Source organism: Leptonychotes weddellii, chromosome 14 (assembly GCF_054177405.1).
Source record: "Leptonychotes weddellii isolate Sample4059 chromosome 14, ASM5417740v2, whole genome shotgun sequence".
NCBI lineage: Eukaryota > Metazoa > Chordata > Mammalia > Carnivora > Phocidae > Leptonychotes > Leptonychotes weddellii.
Window position 1 is genome coordinate 71,661,782 of NC_138382.1, and position 21,648 is coordinate 71,683,429.

Sequence of the window (21,648 nt, forward strand, 5' to 3'; positions counted from 1 at the left end):
GAGGGAGGAGGGTCAGAGGGAGAAGCAGACTCCCTGCCGAGCAGGGAGCCCGATGCGGGACTCGATCCCGGGACTCCAGGATCGTGACCTGAGCCGAAGGCAGTCGCTTAACCAACTGAGCCACCCAGGCGCCCTATACCTGTTTTGTTATTATGGGTCCATAATGCCCAAGTCAACAATTAAGTGAAAGCTTAATAGCAAAAAAAAAAAAAAAAAAGCTTTTTCCAGGAGGAAAAAAAGTTGATACCCCAAAATGTTTTCTACTCTAACAAATATCAACATTCCAACTGACATAAACATATTCTTTGTTCATTAGTAAGTCCTAGGGAAAAACGAAGAAGGTCTACAGAGAAGATAATGAAAACCCACTGAGAATCTCAGCACCAGACAATTTTCCTCAGGAACACAGACATTCTTACATGTTATGTAGTTAGCAAACATGCCCCCCAACAACTCCTATGAGCAACTGTAGTATGTGATAATGAATATGGCAGATGTGTTGTTCTTATCTGTCTGGGGCTCAGAGTAGAATCTCCTGCCTCCTAAATTCAGAGTGTTGACCTTCCCGAGACCACACACTGTACTGAAACACCTCTTTTCCACGAACTACAGAGACAAGCACACTGGTCCCATCTATCATATGCTGAGGGCAAACAGCAATAGTAGGTTAAGAACAAGATGTTGGGTTTGCCTTTTCACTACAATCTTGAGAAGTTCTCCACTGTACCTCCATATCTCTTTGTTGGACAGCCACACTTGCTTTTGGCTAATTCCAAATTCTAGAAGCAACTTTTAAATGCTTCAGGTGCCTAGGCAGTTAGAGAGTCACTGAGCACTGACTTTAGCTCCTGGACAGAAGCTGCTGGATTTCTAAAGGACGTAGCTGGGGGCATAAATAGGCATGCCTAGTGCAAACATCAGGTGTCAGTTAATAATGACCAGGTCAACGGCACACGTACTGGGTTGGTTCCCACCGGCTGAGTTCTCAGGGGCCTGGCCAATGTTATCCAGCCCCAGAGAACTGTTCCCTGAAATACAATGATGGCCTATTTAACAGCAGATCACAGCTTGAGGTTACTGGAAACCAAACTGGGTCAGAGAACCTAAGAATACAGCCTGGCAGTAGATGATGCACGCTGGCCCCAAGCTTAGAGTTTTCCCCCACCTTTATTCTGTGGCACACTCCAGGTCTTTCCCTCCCACACACTTGGAAAAATTGAGGTGGTCCCCCTGGTTGCCCAAACCCATCTCCCCGGCAGCTCCCTTGTTTTGGAAGGAGATGATAAATAAATCAAAATGCACTAAGCAGCACTTCCACAGGCACTCGCCTCCTCCACTGAACGTGCACCTCATCAATCACACTATTGTCTGCTTGAAAGGCGAGCCTTGTAAATGTCATATCCACTCAGGCCCAAGGAGAGGCGCATCCAAATGCAGCAAGGAGTTTTATTTGGATAGTGTAATTAAACTAAAAAACCCCAGCAGACTCCCTTTGACAGGATAGATGAAGACCCCTTTTAATAGGGCTAGGAAACATATCTGTTAAAAGGATGAGGCACTGCCTGCTCCTGATTGTGCTCCAGAGTACTCTTATGAAAAGGCAATTCAATAACTGGGGCATTTAATATGTTAGAGTCCATTGTGTTCTGTAACCTAGCAGTACTTACCGTATTTGATCTGGAACTTATGAAGTAAGTCCTTGTCAGAGAATAAGAGCACTACATAGCTTGTCCACCTGATGTTTGGAGTACCTGGACCTCCTGGGAATCATCCGAGCCTAAGGATGGGCTGTGGTCTTCCTGGTTACAGGCCCATGTGAGTATAAATGCACGTGCCTTACTTACTGGGGCCTACAGTACATGGTATGGTTGTGGCCATCCACCCATCACCCAGGGGGTGTAGCTCTTTCATCCAGGGGTGGCTAACGTCATCCTCATTTCTCTTTTATTCTCACGAACATCTACTAAAGAATATGACAAAATCTTGGGTATCTCCTCTTTTAGGAACTGGAATGCCTGTCACATCAGTGTTTGCGCACGTGTTCTCTGCTAGAACTACTACCCCCATCAAATAGGAAAAAAAGAAATCAGGTGATCAGAGGACTCAAATATGGATTGGGGTGTGCCCAAGTCAATTTTAGTAACAAAACCTGAGTCCTTCTGCCACTCTCCCTACTCTTCTTTGTTGGGACAGAGGGTGGGGGATGCACACAAAGGCACGTTCAAAGACACACACACACACACACACACACTAATGGCCTGCAACTCCACAAGGAAGGTAACAGAATTAGTAGGAACACAGGAAGAGGTGCATATCTGCCCGGGGCTGTCTTACAAGTAGACCATAACAATCCCTTTCAGATGGAATGCTAGTGTCCCAAGGACAAGGTCAGGGAACTCAGCATCTGGGTGGATCAAGAGAGCCTCTGAGCTGGGGCTGAGGTGGGATACACACAGAAGATTTCAGACTTCCCTATCTGTAGCTTTCCAGAAACAGTGAGACACTTTGCTTTATATACAAAAACCTCAAAGTCAGTTTGCCTGGGCCCTCAGACTGATTTTTCTTTTTTAAGGATGGTGAAGGTTTTGTTTGATGACTGCTTTTACTCCTCCATAAAACCTGCTTGAAGCTCTTTTGCAAAGAACACTCTTAAAGCTGGTCTTTCACTATGAGTTGATGAACCCATTAAGGACATATAAGTGAATGCTTATAATCTATGAAAACTGGATACTGAATTAAACCATCAAATACCTTTAGGTTTAAATGAAAACTACATAAAAGCATTTCAGCCATCAATGTGGCTATCACTTCTGGCCAGTATGAATTCTGCTGGAAAAGCTATTTTCGTGCAGATGTGGAATTCAATGGGAAAGACTGACTCGTGTACCAACATCAATCAAAATGTCGACTTCCCTGGCAGCTCTCAACAGTAAGGCAGGTTCAAAGGTCACAGGATAAAGAAAAAGCCAAGCTCTGGTTCAGCTCTAATATCTCCTCTGTAGAAGTCTTGCAAAAGTACCCCCTTCTGTATTAGCCTTGCTTTCATTAATCTTCTTGCCATCTTCTTTAACTAGTCATGCAGAACCGCTCGATAGCAAGACGTATAATGGGGAAGGCCCAGTGCCTATTACCGCGTTAACATTCTCTTAAGCCCAGTGCAACAATGGAACGAGAAGGCAAAGGAAACCTGCAACTGCAGGGTGCAGTGTAGGCAATTCAATTACAGCCTGGGCTTACCTATGTACTTCTGACCTATAAAACACAAGAGGCCTTTGTGTCTAACTGGCTTGGCCATTAAGGTTGCTGAAGATCACAACAATGCTGATCTTTTCTATTTAAGCTAAATCAATGTGGACAAATCATTATTCAGTAGCTTTAATTTAATTAGTAAATTAAATACAGTACTTTACAGATCTTGTCAAGTACTTATGAAAAGAAAGATTCATTTAAGCGGGAGGTCACCAATAAGCCCAGCTAATTTAACTCATAACCTTAACTGAATCTCATCTCAAATATGTAGCAGGTTCTATTCACGAGGGCCTGACAGTCTCCTGCAGTTGTGGTTAACTCATAATCCCAAAGAGTTCCTATCCTGTATCCAAACACTGTTCTGGACAAAAACAAAACAAAACAAACAAAACAAAAACAACCAAACAAGCAATCCCCCACCAGCATCAACAGAATCAGATTTCCTTTAAATTATACTATTGCAAGAGAACATAATCAGGTTACCTCTATTATGTTGCTTCCTTAAGATTTTCTATTATCTATACTTAATTGAGATACAGAGCTCTTTTCAGCTATAAAGAGGACAGCTACTTTATTAAGGTTTAAATCTGATTTCTTAATGATAGGCTGCTTCCTTTAAAGACTCGAAACCTGCACAACCTTCTTTTGATAAAACCAGACCTGGCATGGTTGAGCCTGGTACTTTATTTAAATCCAGCCTGAGAGTCTTTGAAGGGTGTTAGTTTAAAAGGAAGGTCCCCTGCTTTTGTTTCAGTGCTGGAATTTGAGGTTAGCACTTTAAAAAGAGAGCCTGCTACATCTAAAGCCTAGGTTTAGACCTGTATAAGGATGGAGGATGCCATGGTAGTTTCTGGTATGGGAACGTTCTCCCCTCCTATGTGCTGTACACATATTTGCTCAATTAAAATAAATTAAAATGAATTCATCTTTTAGAGGTTTGTGACATTCTTCAAAATAGCAAAAGCTATCGTAAGGAGTAGCAAAACCAGACTGCGAAATCACTGATTTGAGTAATAATGGCAGCATGCAGCCTTTTTTTCCCCCCCAATCTAGAAAGGCAGAATTTATTCTTAATTTCTCAGGGCTTTTGATACACAGATTTTTCTCCGCTAACTCTGGTAAGAGTCCATATTTATATGTACAAATTTCTTCTAAGGCATGTATCTATTTAGTCATTAAGTTCCAGGTCCTTAAACACTCACATGGACAGAGCAATAAATCTTCCCTCTGAGAACGCAGCCTAAGAGGGAGAAGTTAGGGGAAGGAAAGAGAGCCATAGAACGGCTATTTATGGAGCCTGGCTGCAGAGTCTGGGTCTTTCTGATCCATGGTATGTGTAATTATGTGTCTCACTGCAGGCGTTCTATTGCTCAGTCCCTTTGCCAAGTCTGCTATTCACATACTTTTTGGATATGGCGTCAATTAAACTTGAGCTGTGTTCCTTATGACGACCAAATTAATGGTTTGACAGAGGCTTTTTCAATAAACATTGCAAACTGGCCATATTCGAAGGTTTTAAAAACCGTTTCTTTTCTGTTCAAAATTCTGACAAACATGTCTCAAGACAGACCGGGACAACTTCATTATCCTCCCAACACTTAATGCCTTTTTGTAAAGAAGGCTGTTTAATAACACGTCTGCTGTTTTCACAACTAAATTATTCCAGTTGGTCACACGTTCCAGTCTTCGGCAAGACACTTGTGTTACGAGAGATAAAAACATGAAAAAGGAAATATATTGCAGAAATCAAAAACCTTATCTACTTCTAGACTCTCTCTCTTTGCCATAATTCATTCAAGAAGGCCCCAAGAATAATTTTTGATGTAACTCAGCTACAAACATACATCACTATGCTGATAAAAATCACAGGCTAAACTTATGAAATATAGTGACTTTCATTTCTTTAGTGCTGTTAAAATAACTTTTTTCTAAGGTTCAACAGACACAAAAGATAAAAAGGGTTACCATTAATCCTTTAAAAAAAGAAGAAGAAGAAGAAGCAGCAGCAGCCCCATAGATTATATTCTGTGGTCTGATGATGGTCTTGAAGATGAACTTTTTAGATTAAATCACTGAATTAATTTGATGAAAATACTGGAAATCATAAAAAAAAAAAAATAACACAGCATCAAGCCGATTCAGTTAATACATCTTTGGGCACTTTACAACATAAATTATGCTGAAAAATTTTTGGTTTCTAAATTCTGGCCTCATTCAGTTCAGTTTGAAGACAGCAAACATTCACTGAGGATAATTCTGCAGGCACAGCGCTAGGGATGAGGATACACAAACCACTTCCTGGATCAATCAGTTGAGGATAGAGAGGGGCGTGGGAGAGAGGGACAGACTTCAAGTCAGTAACTACAGCACAGTTTGAGAGGTGCTGTACCAGAGATGTGGGCAAACTCCTGGGGACAAAGTTACAGAGAGAGCCTGACACTGGAACTGGACCTTGAAAAATGAGGGAGCCAGGCATGAGGAACTGGAGGCCCCTGTCAGCTAGAGGGAGTGTCTGCGGGGAGGTATATTCCAGGCAGTGGGAACAGCAGCTGCACAGAATTCAAGGTGTGTTTGTGTGCAAACAGTTCACAGTGACCGTAGCCCAAATTCAGGATGGGAAATTAGGGGCTATGAGCCTGGAGTGGTCAATGTCTGTAAAGACTCCTAGGCTGAGGAGTCTGGATTCTATTTTGTGAGCCTGTAACTTTCAAACTTTTTTTTTTTTTTTTAAAGCAGCAAAATCCTTTTTAATTGGTTGACTTTTAAAATGTAGAATCCCCAAGTAGAAAAAAGTAGCGCTCTACTGGGGAGGCCTTATGCCCAAACCTGTCCCTTCCCCCACCCCCAGGCCCCTGAGGTCCCCCGAGAACCTAGAGATTTGAGGAACATGGTTTTGGAAAGCACTGTGATAGAGGCACAGGGACTTGGGAAATGTCTGACTGGAGCAGTGTGCTTCTTTGTTCAGGGAAGTCACAAATTCTAGATCTCTGGAGCGAGAGTGAGAGAGAACGAAACCTCTTTAAGACCCACATGTGCAGTTTTTACACAGAACCACCCAGTAGGTCTGAAAATAAGAGAAAAAACTCTCTTGCTCGATTGCCGATATTGAAATGGTGGGCCCCACGTCTGCTCTGTATCCCCAAGGCTTGGAACTTGGCATCACTCTCAGAGATGCGTAATACTTCCTTCCTGACTGCCTGATGGCAAGAGGCAACTGGGAGGTGGTGGCTGTGCATCTTTTCTTCCTTCCCTCTTAGATGGGGTGTGTTACACCCCTCACCTTTCAGTGCCTGAATCACACACAGCCTTCCTTGGCAAGTGAGTGTCTTTGTATGAGTGTAAAGGAAATCTGAATCCTGTTTCTAGTTCTTTCCCTAACCTTTCTATTCCAGCTTATCCCTCTATGCAACATGTAAGTGATTGCCTTTCATTTCTCAGAGACATGGAGAATTTACAAAATGTTACTTTTCAAAGCATCCTGAATTCTTGGGAAGAAAGATGCTAGAACAATGACATCTTTATTGGCTGATAAGCTGGAGTGAGAGGAATTAGGAAGAAGATGTTTATCTAGAGGCAGAGGCAAGGGCCCCACAACAGTAAGCAATTTTCTCACTAGCCCTTTCTGGCAGCATTCTTGAGGAATCTCCTGACTGGGATGACAGGAATGGCAGGAAGGGGGGAGGGGGTGGGCACGGACTGCCTCCTTTCCCCCTGTACCACTAAGTTCTCCCTTCTTGCCAAGCTGGAGACTAATGGGTTGAGAGGAGGAGACTATGTAGCCTAGCACAGCTGGATTTGACAAAACAAACACCCACCCATAAATGAGGCAATGTGGCAGGTGCCCTGTCCATAGGATCCCTTCAGGGGGCTCTGTGCTCTTTAGGTCACTGTTTAGTCAGTATTATCTCAAAAACTTGAACCATATTATAAACACTTGCTGGCCTTTACATTTCTTATTGTTCCTTTTGAGTATGTCATTCCTTATAACATTTGTTCCCTAATTCATTGGGCACGGGAATAAAGGGGATTAACAAAAATTAGAAGCTCACATCATCCTCCAAGTTAATGAATCAGAACCCACGGGGGAGGGGCGTCTGGGTGGTTTAGTCGGGTAAGCGTCTGACTCTTGGTTTCGGCTCAGGTCATGATCTCATGATCTCATGAGTCTTGAGATCGAGCCCTGCGTCAGGCTCCCCACTCAGCAGGGAGTCTGCTTGAAGATTCTCTCCCTCTGTCCCTCCCCCTACTTGTGCACATGCGCTCTCTCTAATAAAATAAATAAATCTTAAAAAAAAAAAAAAAGAAAGAACCCACTGGGGATGGGCCCTGGAGAACTGCATTTTAAATAGGCTCCATAGGCAATGCTAATATGTACCAGACTCTGACAACCGCTGTCTTGCAGCCTTCCCCAGGCAACTAACAAATTCTTGTATAGTTGAAACTTTTTTCTTCCATGGAGGGATTTCAGTGTGATCTGTGTCCTTTCTGCCTCTCGATGGGACTGAAGTCTTAAAAATGATTAATCTAAATGCTACACTCAATTACTTAACTGCAAAAATATAATATGCCAAAATATACAACCAGACTGTATCTACTTTGATAATTTAAGCAGAGGAGTGCCAACCCAGCAGCGATCTCTTCTGCAGGACCAGGCAGGAGTTTAATTATGAGCTGGTAGGTCATGCAGCTGCCAATAATCTGGAGGGTGTTGACACTTCCGGCTTGATGGATATCTAAATCTAGTCTTCAGCTGCCACAGGAAATCTCCCAGCTTCCCTCGATCTGGCAAAGAAGGAAGGCAGGTCCAGTTCTGACTGCTCGAGTCCCCCAAATGGGAAGAGAAAGGGAGCACAAAGTGAAATGAAGGCTCTCGTGAGTCAAATTCTCAGCAGGAACCTGCCCCCCAGGCCCCCAGCCGCCAGGGCGGGGCTCCTAAGGTCTGAAGCGGGGCTGTGAGGTTCTCTGCTGCCATCAAGACCTAACAGGATGGGGGCCCATGTCAGGCTCTGGGCACCATAATACAATCCTGTTTGATTAAAAGAAATTTCTGGTAATGAATTAAACAGACCCAAGGAAAAAAGGACACGGTGGCAATATATTCTCCTGGCACCCAGCACACAGAAGGGAAGAGGGGGAAGAGAGAAAGGAGACATAAATAAAAGGGACTACTCACTGGGGCTTTTTTCTTCAGCAAGGTCACAGGCACAGAGCAGGTCAGAATCGATTGAGATGGGTTTCTGCTTAATCCAAAACTTAGTGCTGGCTTTCTGATTCGTAACAGGGTCTATCTCTACTTTGTCTCCAGAGATACCTGTAAGGCCGGGGTGGGGAGGTGGAGGGAGGACAAAAAAAGAAGCCACAGAAAGTGGAAGGTGTAAGTGATTTCAGTGTAATCATTTGACCTGTTTTGTAAATCCTAAATTGGATGAACAAGAGCTCTTTCTTACGGCTTTGGGGAATGCCACCGGCTTAAGAGACCCTAAACGGCACACAGAAGTGCACAGCCTGGTTTCCTGGGTGGGTGAGCTGGGGGGAGAAACCACCAAAACCCATACAAAAAAAGTATTAAGAAACATGCCATCCTAGATGTACCACAGATATAATACAGTTTACCTACATATTGTTAACCCTACGTAACACCTCTGTATTGTAATGAAATAAACCATAACATAAGGTTCATTTAAAAAAACAATTTTGATCAGTGGTCTTTTTTTTTCCTGATCTAGAAAAATCTTAACGCACTAAAAATAGGGAAAACTCTATCTTTTCCCTTCTCTGACACTAAATAATTATCCAAGCTATATTGAGAGGAAGTCACAGGAGGATCAAAGGGTCCTTTACATAAAACCTTCCAAGTTTAAGTCTTGGAGCTTGGCTTCAGTCTGTGGAGGTCACTGCTTCTCCGCTGAGGGAGAAACAGCACTGGGTGTGAGCTTTATGCAACAAAGACTTTATAACAGGAATCCCGCATGTTAAATACTGGCACTTCAGGTTTCATTTTCAGAGCTGTGAAAGACGTAACATATTGTACAGTGACTGGGAGCAAAGGTTTTCGGAGAACAAAGGTAATGCCAGGGATGAAAGGTGTCCAAGGATAACTGTGGCGTGCACAGCAATTGCTCTCCCAGTGTCACTGAGCAGTATATGCTCAGCTTGACACACACGGTCTAGGCTATACGCTCTCTTTTTCCCCTTTTGCTGAAAATTGAGGAATCTGTTCATGAAATGAGACAAAAACCTTCAATATGCCTTCCAGAATGGGCCCCAGAGAGAATCTTGAAAGTAATTAATATTTAGGCCATACTTTAAAGGTCAGAGGCAAAGTGGAAAAAAGCAAAATCAAGTAAAAATAGGAGATAATTAAAACTATCAAATGTACATACTGTAAGAAAAAGACAATAGAATGAATACATTTCATCCCATGGATCACACTCAGAAATTTTTCAATACAACATGAGAAAACTTCGTAGACCAAAAGAAAAGGCCAATAAAAGAAACCTCTCAATTAAGAAACAAAAAACCCAAGTAACACAATGACTATAGTCTTAGAGCAAATTTAAAATTAAACAAGAAAACAAATATAAAAAAAATTCTAGTGATTAGGTCTGCCACACACTCATTTCTATTTTAATTTAGGAATAAAGAAATCCCAAACAGCAGTCAGACAAAGGCAAGAGACTACATAGACAGACTCCAGTAAAGTCTCGTCTGCTGTCTTCAGAGGAGACAATGCAGTACAGTTGCTTAACCGTGGTCATTTCTGTGTGGTCTTTGGAAAAGATGAACAATTGGTATTTTTTTATTAATTGAATGCTGGAATTTGTCACTAGACATATTTCAGGAACACCATATTTCAATTAGGCATAATGTCATAAGTCCAATGGACTCTGGCTGTTCAGATCTAGATGATTTCAGGAGGGTGAGAATGTATCAGGAGACCAATTTTATTACATTTCACTTAAAATAGATTACGACTACCCAGTTACACTCTTCCCTCCAATTTGGTCATTAATTGTTAAAGATCTGGACATTTCTATAGTTCCCTGAAAAAAGAAAAGTACTTACGCCAAGGCTGTTGGTAGCAAGTGTTTTTTTTTGTTGTTGTTGTTTTTGTTTTTTTGTCCCCCCTCCTTTCTCTGCTTCTTATTTTGACTTTTATAAAAGTCAAAAACGAGCAGAGCAAAATAAATGTGCATATCTCTTATGTGGAATAAACCCTGCCCCACATTCCCTTCTCAGAAAGAGAGGGTGAAAAAAAATCATCACCAGAGAGGCACGGCTTTAAAATTTTGTTCTATGGCCCTGCAACTCCTGAAGCCGTAGTCAGTCAATATTGTTAATGTACCTTGTTAATTTGATAGGATTTGTCAGGTAACTCCACTGGAAAATTATATAAAACTGTTCCAGATGAAAAGATGATAGTGACATGAATTAAAGTGATAGAACAATAGTGGAATATAAACCAGAAATGACACCCAAAGTGGCTGTTGATTTATTGCCGTACTGAGTTTGGTTCTGGGCTCCCATGTATATTAGTGCTACAAATCTGGGTCCATTTAGCAGAGGGATGCTCATACATACATCACCAGCTCCTGCTCCAAGCCAAGGTCACTCCCCATGGCATCAATCTTTTCAACAGAGCCTACTTCACAAAGCAGGACTTTTGTAACCATCTCAGATGTAACACACTCTCATCCTCTTTCATCTTTCTTTTATCATGTAAAGTACACTTTAACTTCTATTATTTTTATCTGCAAATTGTTACTGTATAGTTCATCCATTTCGGGCTGTATCTCTGCATCAATTGCCTGCGCTCTGCACGGCCACAAGTACACTTTCCCAATGACGCCCTTCCCGGGGGTTATTGTGCAGTCACTGTTTGCAGAGGGGACCCCAATTCTGGCGTTTGGGGATGAAGATGTGGGAGATGAATGCATTAGGTTCAAGATGGGCAGGCAGGTGGAACACCATTTAAACAACTGGTGTGTTCCAAAAAAGTTGCCTGTAAATCAGATTTTCTTCTGAATCAAATCACATTTTCCCACTGACTTCTAGTTCCAGAGATACTTTATATTCATTTTGGATTGATCTGTAATTGCAGGGGCTCCCAACACTTTAGTTTTAAGTTTCTCTGCCCTGCAGGCTTTCAGTCAAGTAGTTAATGATCTGTAAAACACTCGCCTGCCTAGAGGAGTCACTATTTAAAGGAACCTGTAGGGGCATCTTTCCTGATGGGAAAAATCCTTTTGTACATTAAATAATCTCACCCTCCTTGAGATGTGTGTGAGTCTCAGCTTCTTAAAGCAGGGCACACAGCCCACAGGGGCTGATTTGCTCTTGCTGCACAAGTGACAACCCTCTGCTTTCCAGTTTAGGAGGGTCTGAGGCAGTCCAGCCTTGGAGCCCATTCTCCTGAACGTACCCAGAACCCACTGCTGAAGAGAGTCTCTAGAACCTAGCCTGGCAGCAAACAGAGACCTCTTCTGGGGGTCCCTGGGAGTCCAAGGTGTCCTTCTTGGTTGGAAGGAGGTAGCAGCCTGGTGGAGAGGAGACCAGTTAGGAGGCAGGCACCACAGTCCAGGCCAGGGGCAAAGAGGGGTGAACATTACCTGGCAGCAAATATATGTTAGTTTGGTTAGAAATCCTTTGTTTGCATTGATTCAAATCTCAGGACACTCTTATCACATTGGTCCTGTATTTATCCTTATTTTATAGGTGAGAAATCTGAAGCACAGGGAGGTTAAGTAACTTGCCCAAGATCACACAGCTAAAAAAGCGGCAAAGCTAGAATTGGGAGAAAGCCAGGAAATTTGGCTCTAGAATCTGTCCTCTTAGCCACTATGCTATTCTGCAAGAATTGTGCTAGGTGTTCTATATAACAATGCCCTAGGAGGGGTGAAGGTGCTTGTCCAAGGCTGGGGAGCTTTTAAGCCCAGAGATGCCTGGTTCCCAAGTATGGTACTTCCCACTGCTCTGCACAGCCTCATTCAGTTGGGTCCAGACGTAATGAGGAATGCTGCTTAACTAGTCTTTAGTATCCTCTTTCGATTTTTACCAAGGAACAAATAAACATTCAAATGTGCCAATAAACACACACCTATTTTTGTTCAGACATGGCAAACCGGAGCATGAAATCCTATCAATATTCTTCTGTATGACCGCTGAGTATGGTTTTAATGTCCTTGGCTAAAGCTTTTGTGTAAAGTCACAAAAGAAAGACAGGCGCGCTCCTTAAAGTGTCACTTAAGCACTGTTTTTAAGTAACTCAAATTATAAACATACGTCCAAGAAAACAACGGAAGTTAGCTTTCATTAAGTTTACATTTCTCCAACTTAAATGGCCAATAGAGGAATAGTTAATCCAACCATGATGGAATACAACACAACCATGAAAAACTATGTCTGAGAAAAGCTTTGACTTGGAAAAATTCTTGTGAAGCTAAGTGAAAAGGACAGGAAAAATATTTATAGAAAGGAGATCTAACAGATACGCTCCAAATTGGTAACAGTGGTCAATTCTGGCTAGTAGGATTACATCCTTTCCTTTTCTGTATTTTTCCGAAACAGAAAATTCACCCAAAATAAAAACAAACATCATTTTAGGAGCTGACATTTTCTTGGTTTCTACTTCAGGATTCAGTACCCTTTCCCAACTTTTACAGTGTGGGGAAGGGAGTATGTTGAATTGATAAGCATGAAAGCAGCCCTAAACGAAGACTACCTCCACCTAGCAGTTCTCAAGCACCCAAGTGGCTGAGCCGCTGGGAAGGGCTCCCGTGGCGGCACCACGACCACCCTGGGGCCACACGCACAAACGGCGCCAGGCAGGCTCCACCCGACCAGCTGTGGGAAGCGAGGAAGACAGCGTGAGGGCTGGCCCGAAGTGGACAGGGTCAGCCGCTTCCCTCAGAAATAAGGGAAGCTCCTTGTCTTTTTTACCAGCTCTCCTCCCCTACCCACTTATCCATGGCCATCCGTCATGACCTTTTCATGCTCCCACTTCTGACAGCTTCCAGATACAGTGAGTCAAACTTCACTGGAAGCAAACTATCACGCCAACTGTCAAAGGCAGAAAACAATGTCTGATTGCTGTCCTATGTCAATGCCAGCATATAAATCCTTCCCTAACAAGACAGCTCAAAATAAACAAAAATGCAACTCTAATGTATGTACAACTCTCTGGGGAAACCATTTGTCCAAGGCTTTAGAGTTATCACAAGGAGACCCTCGTCTGTTTTAACTAACCAGAAGATTTCCATAAAAGGAAATTAGCATGTACATCATCTTCTGCTAATAGACTGGTACCTACTTTGGGCAGCCCCTGTGCTGGGTCCTTTTGTGTAGAGCGACTTACTGAGAGCTTACCACACTTCTAATCAGGAAGGCAGTAGTGCAGAGAGGTTAGGGATAGGGACTTCAGAGTCAGAAAGTCTTGAGTTTGAGTATCAGTTTCCTCACTTCCTAACCATGTGACTGACTTTGGGCAAGTTACTGTAAAATGGTGATGATAACGGAACTTACCTCTTGGGCTTTTGTGATGATTGAATAAGACTTGTAAAGTGCTTGGAATGCTGCTTAATACGTTGCTGGTGACCTATATCTCTACTTCTCATTACTGTTGTTAACAGGGGTTAGGCACTGGGCTAAGAGATGTGGCATAGATCCAGCAATGAGGGTCTGGAGAGGGAGCTCAGGGAGCCCCAGGAGGGATGTGAACAGGGACCTGCCTGGCCCTCTAGTCTGGGGGCATTGTCTCTGGGACCTGCTCTACATCCCAGCTTTGGAAGCACCAGGATCCAGAATGAATGTCCAGCTGGGGAGACCAGTACCCTCACCCTATGCATCCTTGTAGTAATCTCCCATCACCAAGTGTCATTGGCCATACTTCTTCCCTGCAACCTCCAGGAGTAGTTCAATTCGACATCAGGAAGACTGTTCTCACAGCTGGAGCTGTGGAAACATTTGCACTAGGGGAACCCCCTGCCACCACCCATGCTCCTGCCCCTGACTGCCTCCAAGGTCTCTAGGTCATTAGTTTGGAGATCTTGATTTTGCCAGTGCGTTCCCACTGTTGTTATCCTGGGTGAATGTACTTCTCCCCTAGTAAGCTTGAGCCTCCTCCTCTATAAAACGGCATAACAAACAGTACCAACTCCCAGGATGTCATGAAGATGGGGTGGCATAAGCATGTAAGAAACTCAGCAGAGTGCCTGGCACATAAGAGGGCTCATTCAGTTATTAGTAAGATCATTAGAGATGAAGTGCAGAAAGGTGAAATGATGTACGTACTCAGGGTGAATCAAGTCAGTAAATGGCAAAGCTGGGCTGAAGCCCAGGTCTATCTGATCAACTCTAGAGTGTGTCCTGACCATTGTCCCAGAGGCCCACGCCTGACTCTCAGGAGGCACAACCTCCCCTAGGGCCCACTTAAAATGCCCTTCTAAGAAGCTAAAATACCAATTCAGCAAAAATCAGGGCATTTAATATTCCGTGCCTCAGTGTATTTCCTGAGTTATTATTTATTTGCTCAGACACCATGAGCTGTGGTTCACTCATCAATTTCCTACAACTTTGAATCTAACACTAGAAAAGCTCCACTGTTGTTAAATCCTGGAGTAGCTTTTTATATAATTCCACAATCCTCTTGTCTTCGGGTTACCTAGAGCCTATGAAAGCCTGGAAAAGCCCCTGGGAGTGCCACTGAACAACTCTTTGCTGGAGTGGATTGTGCTGAATCCACACAGCCAATCGATAGCATCCATAGAGCAGTCAGGGAAGTCTTTGAAACTTGTCTGAATTTACACACAGGATCAGATACAAAGGCTGTTCGGGCTTAATGAGACCTCAGAGATCACCTAGTCTGGGGCTTACATTCTCCATATGAAGAAATTGAGGCTCAGGGTGGGGATATGACTTGTCTGATGTCACCCATTAATGACAGAGCTATACCCATAATTCATATTCCCAGACTATCAGCCAGGGTTTAAACAGACCAGCTCTCCTGTCTCAATGCATTAAGTTTATATAGTGGGTATATTCACATCGTGATCAAATGCATTACAGTATGAAAAGCACTGTCTCCCTTAGGGACCCAAAATAGATGAGACTATCATATTTTGGCCACAACTAGAATGAGACCCAGTAGAGCCTTACATTCTTGAGATCAAGTGGGGTACTGGGCCCCAGAATCACTGGTTCCATTCAAGGGCTAACCATCTGAAACCTTTTGGGAACCACAGCTAAGAGCTGCCAGTTCCAATGTGTGGTCAGTTAGAGACTCAGTGACAAGTCTGAGTGTACTTGACTAGGCCATTATCCTTGGAATGAAACCCAAGGGGTGGCCTGAACATGAATGAGACCATGAATGTACAGCCAAACTCAGCACAGCGCTCAGCACAAGGGTGGAGCTTACTGAATGAGACCTGGGACCGTTTCACCCAGTAACACCTGTCCCTGGATGAGGACTAAGCCCTCTCTGTAAAGAAGGCACTTACAAAGATTGTGTATTAGGGGAGATAGTTTCCCAAACTAATATGCTCCTGGTAAATAGATACTTCAGGTGAGCTTACAGTGTCAAGTTGGGAAGCAGCATGCCATTTCCTAAGAGATTTATGATATCACTTGTAGAGTGGGGAAAGACCAGATCTTCCTCATGTTCAGGCCCTGCCCTAGTACACCGCTGGAGCTCAAGTGTGAAGGGTGAGGGCGTGGTAAAAGGAATACAGAACCTTGATGGATGCTCCCTTATCCCACCCTTATTAATTTCTTTATGCCAGTGGCTCTCAACTCTCAAGGCTTTCTCAACCATCTGAGGAACCTGTCTGTCAATAGTAACCCTGGATTATTCAACAGGTGTTCTCAAAAGGGTAGATCTGGAGCAGGGAATTAGAGGAAGGTACGCAGTTAGGAAAAACCCTGAGTTTCTAACATTCCCTGTCAGGGGATTTTCCCTCAACCCAATCATTGCGTTAAGCACTAATGTGGTTAAAAAAAAAAAAAAAATTTCTGGAGGCAGTCTTGATAGTATTTGTCCTGCTATTTCATAAGCTCATTAGTACTTGTTAAGCTCTATTCTAAATTTTGGTTCAGAAAATGTTGTCACAACAGGGACAGAACAATCAAGTGATATTAGAATTGCCATCCTCAAATTACTCAGTGGACCCAGGGATTTTGGAGCTAAGTGTGATGAATATCTCTCATGATCATTTTCGTGCATCTGAATGGAGGAGGGTATCTCCTTAGTATTCAGTAAGAAAATGAAAGAGAGGGGCACCTGGGTGGCTCAGTCGTTAAGCGTCTGCCTTCGGCTCAGGTCATGATCCCAGGGTCCTGGGATCGAGCCCCGCATCGGGCTCCCTGCTCTGCGGGAAGTCTGCTTCTCCCTCTCCCACTCCCCCTGCTTGTGTTCCCTCTCTCACTGTGTCTCTGTCAAATAAATAATAAAAATCTTTAAAAAAAAAAAAAAAAGAAAATGAAAGAGAAGTATGGAAGGAAAAGCCATCCACTTGCTAAGAACCTGATTTCCAGATTATGTAATTACTCGAACTATACTCCATAGGTACCCCAACTGGAAAATAACAGGGGCAAGTATTTTATTCGTAGAGCCACACAGAGCATCAGAGTTAAAAAAAAAAAAAAAAGTGCAGGCCACAGCCGTTTGCTTTCACTCACTTAGCTTTGTGTTAACGTGCTTTTTAAGTCTGCATATTGTACATTAAGAAATGGTACTGTAATGAAGTCTTCCTTGAGCGTTGGCTTGTAGGTATTGACTAGGGGGTTAAATAATAACTGCAATAGGACAGATAAACCAGGGAAGACAATAGATGGCAAATATGCTGCCTCTCATCATGCTCAGGCCCAGGGCAGGCATTTTTAATCAATCACAGAGTTTCTTTATGTTGCCCTCAGACACAGCTCCAGATGCTGCCTCAGCATAATGCTCTGGGCAGCCATTACAAACTTGATTGGAGTCAGTTTATGAGATGAAACCACTATGCCTTCTCTATGATATGTGCTATTGTACTTGATACTCTTGATAAATAACTACTATGATCACAAGTGTTATGATTATACATATGGATTGTTTTATGAAGAGATAGTGGAGGTAACCATGGAACCTTTCAGCAAGATTATTTTGTGATACAGTCTTTATCTGTAAATCCTACCCAGAATCTGTATATCTTCTACGGAATGATGTTAGGTTATATATGCAATTATGACACAGATGGAGTTCACGGGATATTGCAGATTCAGTAACCTAAACCTTTGGTGCCATGTGGAAGGTCTAGCCTGACAAATGATGAGGTGAAGGAATCAAGTTAGCACAGTGGCACAACTATCAAAGCACTTCTCAGCCTGAGACCCTTTATCAGGGAAATCAGGCTGACCTGCCCACGCAGTAAAAACAAGCCTTGGACAAAGAGATAAGGGTTTCGCAAGAAAGTCCTTTGGAGACCGAGAGGCTGTATTTCCCAAGCCACATAATTAAGGGGAGATTCTGAGCTAGCAGGTCTGGGATGAGGTCAGGGACTTGGTGATTCTGATACGCAGTCAGGGTTGCAATCACCGCTCTAACATACTGTGTAAATAAGAGGAATACACTGGTGGCATCTTGGTCCTCTCCGCTTTGTTTCTTATATGGGTTTCTGGCAGCCCCTTGGCTAGTGCATCATAATTCAGCTTCTGCCAGGCAGCCAACAAATACTTACTGATAGTATACTATGGCATTCCTAATTAGTGGCTGGCATTCACCATCTGACCCTTTTAGTTTGATTTTCTCCATACCCACTTTAAGCTGTCAGCCTTGGCATGTTTGGGCAGCAGTGTCTGATCCTATGGTCAGGCACACGGGATCAGGTACACGGGAGATCACGCTAATGGAAATGACCTCAACTTGGTATAAGCTCAAGAAAAGTCTACACTTAAGGGTACCAGTACTTTCAGGCCCAACACAGGGAGGAAGCAGACAAGATGAAATATTCCAAGAAGGTTTTTGAGAAATCACGGGATAGTTAGGCATGATGGTTTTGTGTGGTACTTTCCAGGCTGACAGAGCAGGGATGGTGAACAGACTTCACCTTAAGAACCAACTTCAACTGACTGCTAGGAATTGCTTAGAGGGCTGTGTTAGAAAGAGTTCTGAGGTCGGGTCTGGGCCCAGAGGGAAGAAGTACAGGGACTGACAAATGCGGTGAACGGAGGATAGAAGAGCAGCGCACGTGCTACACTGACGTGACCTCCAGATGCAAGGGCAGGGACAAGAGTGGGGATGTGCAGAATTTTTGGAACTGGCCAACAACAAGTAATCACTTCCTTTGTGAAGGCAAGTTATTAATGACTGAGGCATCCATGGCTTGATGGATTGGGTCTGTTGTATGGGACTGGGCTTCAGTCCCAGTTCTGTTACTGGGACTGGAACTGGGACTGGATATCCCACTGTATATCCTGATGGCTGGGAGGGAGGGAAGAAAGTTAGTGCTTATTAAAATAATAATAGCTGTGTGCCAGTAAACACTAAATTCTCTGTATACATCACATTACTTCACTTATTTCTCCAAGCCTTGTTTTTTTTTGAGTCATGAAATGGGAGTAGTATCATCAATGTTCTGTGTGGATTAAATAAGGTGATGGGGTGAAAGTTCACCGTATACTGCAAATTGTCCTAGAACTATAGAGCATGAGTGCAATGGCCATTTGCATTCAGGGCATAATACAGTAGTTAGGTGCAGGACTCAGCCTTAGGCAGTCTTGGGTTCTGATCCCAGCTTCATTACTTAACAAGTAATTGTTCCCTATATCCTAGTTTCCTCATATAAAAAATGGAGATAGTATCAGTACTATCCAATAATAGTGATATGATTACAGGAGACAAGAATAGAAGAGTGATCAGCAAAGTGCCTGGCACATAGCAACGAGCACTTGATAAATAACCACTTTCAAAAACTGTAATTCTTCATGTTAATATTATTTAAAAAGATCAGGTCTTTGCCATAAGTTTCACTAATGGACTCCAATAAAGTTTTTCAATCACAGAAAAGTCTGGTGGAAAATCAGTCTAAGTTTGGGTCTTGCAGATCCGAGTTTGAGTCCCTCCCCGCCTGACTTTCTCAGAAGCAGATGGCAGATGGTCAAATGGGAGCATGGGCCATGTCTACCCTGAGAAGCAGCTGTGAGGGCCCCGAGGAGCTGGGGAATGCTGCTCGCTGCCGCCGCCGTGTGCTCCTACATACCACGGACTCAGAGTGGATGGGCAGTTTTCTGTGGAATCAGCAGGGCTGCTGGGGAAATGCCGCACACAGACACTTACCACTTAGAAGAATCTGCCACAGGGGGCAAGTGAAATCTCTGCTCTGACTGACACAGGATGGATGAGTGGAGGAGACCATCCATCAGTGTCAGGAAAGATCTGAAGCACCTGGCTAGTCAGTTGAAATAAAATAAATTATTTACTGATCTCAGAATCCAGCTGCTCACTCAAATGCTCGTAAAAGGTGCATTGTTTGCTGCCCTGTACTTTACGGTAGATTCAGTTTTGGAAAGAAAGAATTCCTGGATCACTCTGCAGGTTTTTGTTGCTGTTACTGTTAAAATGAAAGGGTGTTACCTGCTTTGCAAGGAGGGAGAGGGGTTCTAAAGTCACATACGGAACTCATCTACACGGCAACAGGAAATGAGCTTTCTTTCCTGCATGGTATAGTACTCATGGGCACGGTTTCTGTGACTGTCACAAAATTCCTTAGGACTAATTAATGAAATTTCTGTTTATCATGCTAAAGATTGAGCTTAGATTCATAATTGAAACACATATTCTGGCAGCACCTGACTGTTCAGAAGCTCCTTGGAGCCATGTCTCTCCACCAGAGGGTGCCATGTGTACCACTGGAAACATCCAGAGGTGACTGAGACCTGGCTTCTAGACACACTTCTGAGAACTACTGCTCTAGGGAGAGATACCTGCATCACTGTCATCATCCATTTCTACCTGACAAGTCTCCTCCACTGTAGCTACAAGTGAGACTTGGCCAAGAGCGCCACTACCTAATCTGACTGACGTGGTTAATTTCAAGATGGTAGACAGGACAGAAAGCCATAGGCAAAACAGGGAACAGTGACGATACTAGCAACACTAAGAGAAGCCAGCCTCTGTTCAGAATAGAGCTTCTATAGGCCAGACACTTTTTTTTCTATCTTGAAAGGTAAATGTTGTAATTCCCATTCTATAGATGACAAAAACTAAGACTGAAAAGAGAAGGGACTTGTCCAAGGTGACACTGCATGTAAGTGCTAATGCAGGATTTAAACCCAGTCCTGACTACAGACTAGGGCTCTTCCCACAGATCCTTTTGTGGGCCTCTTCCTTTAAGTGAATATACACGTCAGAATCTGATGAATTAAAATTTGGCTTTTTTGCCTTCGGAAAAATGTGTGGGAAAGAAGCCCACGATCTTGGTTATCTTTCCAAGCATTGTTTTTTTACCTCGGGAATCCGTGGACTTACTGATGATGCTCACCTGGGAAAATCCCCGCCTTGTACCCTGGCTGCAGCCAGGCTACTTACTGGGTTTCTTAAAACTAGACTCACTCCTTTGTTACTGGGAAGGTACTGCAGGCAAACACAAACTAGATGTCTGAGTAGAATTCTTTTTTTTTTTTTTAAAGATTTTATTTATTTATTTGAGAGAGAGAGAATGAGAGAGAGCACATGAGGGGAGGGTCAGAGGGAGAAGCAGACTCCCTGCCGAGCAGGGAGCCCGATGCGGGACTCGATCCAGGGACTCCAGGATCATGACCTGAGCCAAAGGCAGTCGCTTAACCAACTGAGCCACCCAGGCGCCCGTCTGAGTAGAATTCTTATTTTAGTGAACTTTTATTAGAAATATACAAGAGAAAGTGCATGAGTCCTAAGAGTATCTATAACTTGATTTTTCCACAAAGTCTACACACTCATGTAATCAAATCAGTGCCCAGATCAAGAAACAAAACCTACCAGCGTCCTAAGACTCCCCTGCAGTCACTACAGCCTCCTCTCCCCCTAGATAACCACCATCATTACTTCCACACAATAGATTCTTGTGTAATTCTGGAAGGCAGTTACGTTTACCACTATAGCACCAACACTACTTTTGTGTATTTTTGAATGTTACATAGTAGAATAATATAGTATGGATCTTTCCCCCTTTTTTTGAATCTGGCTTCTTTTTGAACAGCCTCATTATTTTTATTTGTATGAGAAGAACCAGGAAAAGCAGCCCCAGGAAGAAAGACACCAGGGATTTCTATGTTTTAAGAATCAATATTATAAATAAGCATTTTTTTAAAACCATTTTAGATATTTAGCATTTTGTTTGTTTTTGTGAGGAGGCTGAAACAGGCCCAGAAAGGAGAAAAAAGGTGGGTTCT

General features: G+C 43.1%; 1 protein-coding gene across 6 annotated transcripts in view; it reads right to left on the reverse strand.

The window, feature by feature from the left end:
* The window catches only part of MAPKAP1 (MAPK associated protein 1), a 236,432-nt gene that overhangs the window by 19,534 nt on the left and 195,250 nt on the right, over positions 1-21,648 (reverse strand). For 4 of the 6 annotated variants that reach the window (XM_081803592.1, XM_081803590.1, XM_081803589.1 and 1 more), the window contains one exon: positions 8,423-8,560. The exons of 1 other annotated variant lie outside the window; for it this stretch is intronic. In XM_081803592.1, coding sequence (XP_081659718.1) covers positions 8,423-8,560 — 138 coding nt within the window. Of the gene's footprint in view, positions 1-139; positions 8,032-8,422; positions 8,561-21,648 lie in introns of all 6 variants that reach the window. One more of the 6 variants, XR_014140160.1, reaches the window with a different exon arrangement.